Source organism: Austrofundulus limnaeus, unplaced genomic scaffold, assembly GCF_001266775.1.
Source record: "Austrofundulus limnaeus strain Quisiro unplaced genomic scaffold, Austrofundulus_limnaeus-1.0 Scaffold599, whole genome shotgun sequence".
Taxonomy (NCBI): Eukaryota; Metazoa; Chordata; class Actinopteri; order Cyprinodontiformes; family Rivulidae; genus Austrofundulus; species Austrofundulus limnaeus.
In genome coordinates this window covers 45173-50506 of record NW_013953001.1, presented here as the reverse complement: position 1 = coordinate 50506, position 5334 = coordinate 45173, and the positions used below count along the sequence as shown (strand labels likewise).

The window sequence follows — 5334 nt, the reverse complement described above, 5'->3', positions numbered from 1 at the left end:
GGAAAAGGTAGGAAAAATAGAACCAAAAATCAAAACAAAAAGATCAAAACAAAAAAGAAAAACAAAAGAAAACATGACCCAAAAAAAAAAAAACTAAGCCCTAAAAAATACATCCTAATAAAAGGTCTAACAGAGAGAGACTCCCCCTCCTCTCTGTACCCCGAGGCAATAACTAAAACTAAAACTAAATCTAGTCCTCTGTGATGAAAAACCAGATGTTGACAGACAGCAAAACACAGCTCCCTAGACCTCAAACAGTAGACCTCAGACAGTTGAAAACTGACCCTCAAATACGTCTTCGTGGCGTGCCAGGCACGAGGCCCAGGGCCCCCACCCCGTAGAAACCACAAACACAGAAAGAAACAAATCATCAAAAAATGCCTGTCGAAGGAAGAGTCTCATAGACCCAGCAGAACAGGGATCTAACTTTACCAGAGAGCTGTACAGAAGACAGAAAACTAGAAACTCATGAAAGAAAAAAACATAACCAGAAATAAAAAAATAACAAAACAAAACCCCGAGTATAACCACCTGCTCTAGGTTATCACAGACTCAGAAAGGCTACTGAACCTGAGTGGTTCCAGCCGAAAATCCGGAGGGCGAGGCATACGCCTTCTGCCCTGGGGGAGAGTAGTGTACTGATGGGAATGCTTCAGCAAGGTGGCTGTGAACAGGTTTGCCAGGCACCATTTGAAAACGGGCACCACGCAACACGAGAGCAGAAGAACCTGGAAGAAAAACATACAAATGGGGACTAATAATCTCCTCACCCAAACCTGCCAACCTCCGTTCGCCATCCAATCAAACCTATCCCAGTGGGGAGGAGAAACAGTTTCTTCAGCTTTCATCTCTGAGAGCAGGCTGTTAAGATGATAAATAGACATAGAAATGTTTCCAGAGACATCTGGGAGATAGGAACAACACGACGGACCTATAACATGACAGAGACCCCCCTTCAGAGGCTAATAACAGATCCAAAGCTAGGTGGTGCTGGAGCAGCATATTTCTCGACGCTACCAGGAAAGGAGACAAAGCAGAAAAGCCTTCCTCAACAAAAGCAGTTAAGTTCTCCAGCCGAGTGTGCAAAGAATCCAACTTATAAGCCAGATGAACCGTACCCCACCAAGGAAAAATACCACCCACTACCTTGTCACGTGTAGAAACCAATGTCGATCTCTTTGACCTATGATCGCCATAAGAAGAATGCACAAACTGAGGATAGTGAGGGGTGGTGTAAACAAGCTGATCTATCACAGTGATCGCAGGAACCAGATCAACTAACGTGCAAGTACCTGACCAATTTGGCGGGATAACTTGGAAATAATGAACACCACACAACCAGACATAATCCTGGGACATCCTGCTCCCAGGTCATCAGGCCAGGCAAGAAGATAGGCCTGAATGGCAAAAGATGAAGAGAGTTTTTGTGATTTAATCCTAGAAGGCACACGGCGAACAAAGCAGGGAGAGACATCAAAAGGGGGCGGAGCACAGGTACTGTCAACAATTTGAAGACAGCCTACTGTCTCACCAAGGAAAAGTCTATCAGGGCTCCGTGCTCTGTGAACACAAAAGAGATGAGACATAGAACTGTATGAGGGATGAACAGTGCCCACTGGTTCAAATAAAGAAAAGTCATCATGTAATCAGTAATGCACTGCTATCCGTGGCTCTGATGGCAGCACGAGACATGTGTTCACAAGGTGCTGGAAGGTCTGTTCTAGCATAAGCCCAGCCGTTGGCCCCCTTTAAGAAAGGAGGAGTCAGCACCATCAAAGCACACAAGAAATCAGTAGAGTTCAAGGGGCGAGGCCTAACAGGAAGAGACATGCTTGCATCATGTGGAAACAAAGTGCAGGCATAGCAGGAAGTGTTTAAGCCAGCTCTTTGCAGAATAGACCTGACCGTGTTCCACCAAAAATTCCCAGCTTGACCCTTAGACGCCACACCAGCAAGAACAGGGGGGTAATGGACAGCACCCCCAGGAAACCCAGCATCTAAGGACRTGAAAACAGGAGATAACTTGGTGATAACATCTGGGACACGGACAGATAACCAGAAAGGTGCACAAACATCGTAGCCAGTTATGTAAGCACAAATAGTATAAAAACCAGTGTCAGATTGAACAGCATTTGCAACGTGAAACATAATAGCTGGAGAAGTGTTGTTTACTTTCCAGATTTTGATCCTGTTCTTAATGTCAGAGACATCATCTCTAAGTGTGTATCCCCAGTCAGAGTAACCTGTTGTCCAAAGAGCCTCTGACCAAGAACTGCAGGTGGGGCACACATCAGGAACGCTGTAACAGACATACATTTCGGCCCATATCATAACAGCAATGTCCGAACAGTAAAAATAGTCACATGGGTTCAAAATGACAGTGCCAGTGGTGCCAGCTGTCACAGAGATGTTGGGCCCATGTGTACAGTCATCGATCCAGGTGGAATGAGCTRTCAAAACAGGTGGGTGGGGGGCATCTTGATTAATCAGTTCTGGAACACGCCCACAGYTGAATGGGGTGAAAAAGAGCATAAGAAATAGTCTAGCAACAATGCACCCAGCCATTTTTCTAGGCTCAGGTGCAGTTTTTCACTTCAAAGGATATGTGATCAGCCGATCACAAAACAGGAGCCGAGGTCGTAGCAGTGGCCTCGTGCTCAGATGTAAGAGTAGTACCGTCCGGTGCTACCCTGGGGGGATGCAGGACCTTCCTGCAATGGGAGATGTGGATCCAAGTCGCACGCTCTGCGATCTTTACGGCCGTCCGGGTAACCAGTAGAACCTGGAATGGACCAATCCAATGCTCAGACTTCCAGGTCGCCCGTCTGAGGTTCCTCACCAGGATGTGATCACCGGGCCTCAGGTCGTGGAGGGGGTGGTCCGCTGGAGTCGGGAGAGCAGCTTTTACCTGCGAACGAACACAGTCAAAAAGAGAGGATAGTTTTGAACAATAGTTTAACATCTTATCTTCACACAGGTTTGTGAATGAGATCGCTGATGTTCCAGGGTTCAAACCCACGTTTGGTGGTACCGCAAAAATGATCTCAAAAGGACTAAGATTACTTCTGCTCCTCCTCCTAGCTCTCATGTAAAARAGCACCAATGGRWAAGCTTTTGGCCAGGATAAACCTYTTTCACTGCAGCACTTTGCCAGTTTCTGTTTTATTGTGCCATTTTCCCGTTCAACTGCACCCGCACTCTGCGGATGGTAAGCACAATGCTTCTTCAGGTCAATCCCAAGATATTTACTAAGTTCAGAAATGGCTTCGTTGGCAAAGTGTCTACCGTTATCACTTGAGATCTTTTCAGGAATTCCCCAACGGGGAATTATTTCAGATAACAAGCACCTGGCGACATCAGACGCAGTTTGTGTAGATGTTGGGAAAACCTCCACCCATTTTGAAAACATGTCAACAAAAACCAAACAATATTTTTTCCCTTCAGCTGGACTGAACTCAATGAAATCCATCATTAAATACTCAAAAGGTCGTGAAGGTGCTGGATGGGCTGCTTCAGTTTTACTTTTAATTGGCCTCCCTGCATTCAGCTTGGCACAAATCATGCAGGACTGACAGTGCTTCTGAGCAACAGTGGTGAAACCAGGGGCAAACAAGTGAGTATTTTTCATAGCGGTAATCCCACATTTTGAAGCATGATCTAAGCCATGTGACAGTTTTGCAAAAAAGGTTGAAAAAGTGTTTCGGCAAACAAGCTTTGGAGTCAGGCCCCATCCAAACGTCATTTTCAAAGGTACAACCTGCTTTCTTCCAGGCCTGCCTCTCCGGAGCAGTGGAAAAAGACTGCATGTCTTTCAGCGAGCAGGGCTCTGCAGCCTTATCTTCAAAGAATGTAAACACTTTGTGGGCCATAAGCAGCCTCTTTAGCTGCATCGTCAGCAGCTCTGTTTCCAACTGAAACTGGGTCAGTGCTGTTGGAATGAGCAGCACATTTGCAGACTGCTATTTGTTTTGGCAGCAGAATGGCTTTCAGCAGTGCGGCCACCAGTTTATGATTCAAAATTGGTGAACCTTCAGATTTCAGGAACTTCCTGTGTTTCCATAGTGCCCCAATATCATGCACCACCCCAAAAGCGTACCTGCTGTCAGTGTAAATGTTTACTTTCTTGTTCTCAGCCCATCTGCACGCTTCTGTTGAAGCGATCAGCTCAGCAGCTTGAGCAGACAGATGACCTGGTAATGAGGAGGAGCAGAGTACATCAGCGTTCTCATTCACCACAGCAAACCCAACCTTATTCTCACCTGTTCCCATGTCCCGTCGTGCTGAACCGTCTACAAACAGGTGAGCCTCAGGTAGACTCAGAGGTATATCAGACAGGTCCGGACGAGGGTTGCAACTCAGCTCTAACTCTGCGACGCAGTCATGTGGCTGTCCTTCGTCAGACAGAGGAACTAGCGTGGCTGGATTTAGAGCTGAGCAGCGACGCACTGTGACATTGGGGCTTTCGAGGACACACGCAAAATAACGCGTATAACGGGCCGCGCTGAGATGTGATGTTTTTTGTTCATTTAGGATTTGTTCTACAGCGTGGGGGACGAACAAGGTCAGATTTGAATACCCCACGATGTCGCGTGACGCTAAGATAGCCTTTTCAGCTGCTGCTACAGCGCGCAAACATTTAGGCAGCCCGGCCGCTACTGTGTCTAGCTTAGCGCTAAAAAAACCAACAGGTCTCATCTTATCACCATGCATCTGGCTTAGCACCGAGGTCATGCAGCCAGATCTTTCGACAACATGCTGATAAAGTGGCTGTGTCATGTCTGCAATTCCCAGACACGGAGCACTCTGCAGAGCCTTTTTCAAAACCACAAAAGCATCCTCCCCTTCAGGATACCACAAAACTCTTCCAGATGGCACCAAGCCGGGGGCGTGACAGATTTCTCTAAGTGGCTGTTCTAACTGTGAGTAGTTGATGAAATGCCTACAGTAGCCAACCAACCCTAGGAAAGACATCAGCTGCTTCTTTGTGACAGGACGGGGCATAGAAGTGATGGCTGAGACCCGCTGCAGAGACAGCCTCCTACCTGCAGCAGATAAGACATGCCCTAGGAATGACACCTGCGATTTTGCAAACTGCAGCTTAGAGAGGCTGACCTTGTGACCCTGCTCCGCCAGATAACATAACAATGCCACAGTGTCCCTCTCACACTGGACCTTAGAAGGAGAGGCCACCAGGAGGTCATCAATGTACTGCAGAAGGGCAGATCCAGGTGGCAGCGTGAATGATGACAGGTGTAGGGGTCACCCTGGTGAAAAAAAAAACTTTTCTATTGTTTATTTTCTTTGTCTTTGATTTTATTTTTCTTCACTTATAAG

General features: G+C 46.8%; 1 protein-coding gene across 1 annotated transcript; it reads right to left on the bottom strand.

The window, feature by feature from the left end:
- Positions 1-2498: 2498 nt before the first annotated feature.
- Positions 2499-5241, bottom strand: LOC106531129 (uncharacterized). Its single transcript, XM_014026912.1, has 2 exons — positions 4260-5241; positions 2499-2908 (listed from the first exon to the last, which is right to left on the bottom strand). Exons 1-2 carry the CDS (start codon positions 4999-5001, stop codon positions 2850-2852), a joined length of 801 nt encoding a protein of 266 aa, XP_013882366.1. The 5' UTR covers positions 5002-5241; the 3' UTR covers positions 2499-2849.
- Positions 5242-5334: the final 93 nt, after the last annotated feature.

Coding starts and splice junctions, on each gene's coding strand:
- LOC106531129 (XM_014026912.1), bottom strand. CDS start 5,001: ATGCCCCGTCCTGTCACAAAGAAGCAGCTGATGTCTTTCCTAGGGTTG. Junction 2,909..4,259: donor ACGACGGGACATGGGAACAG/GTGAGAATAAGG, acceptor GTTCGTTCGCAG/GTAAAAGCTGCTCTCCCGAC.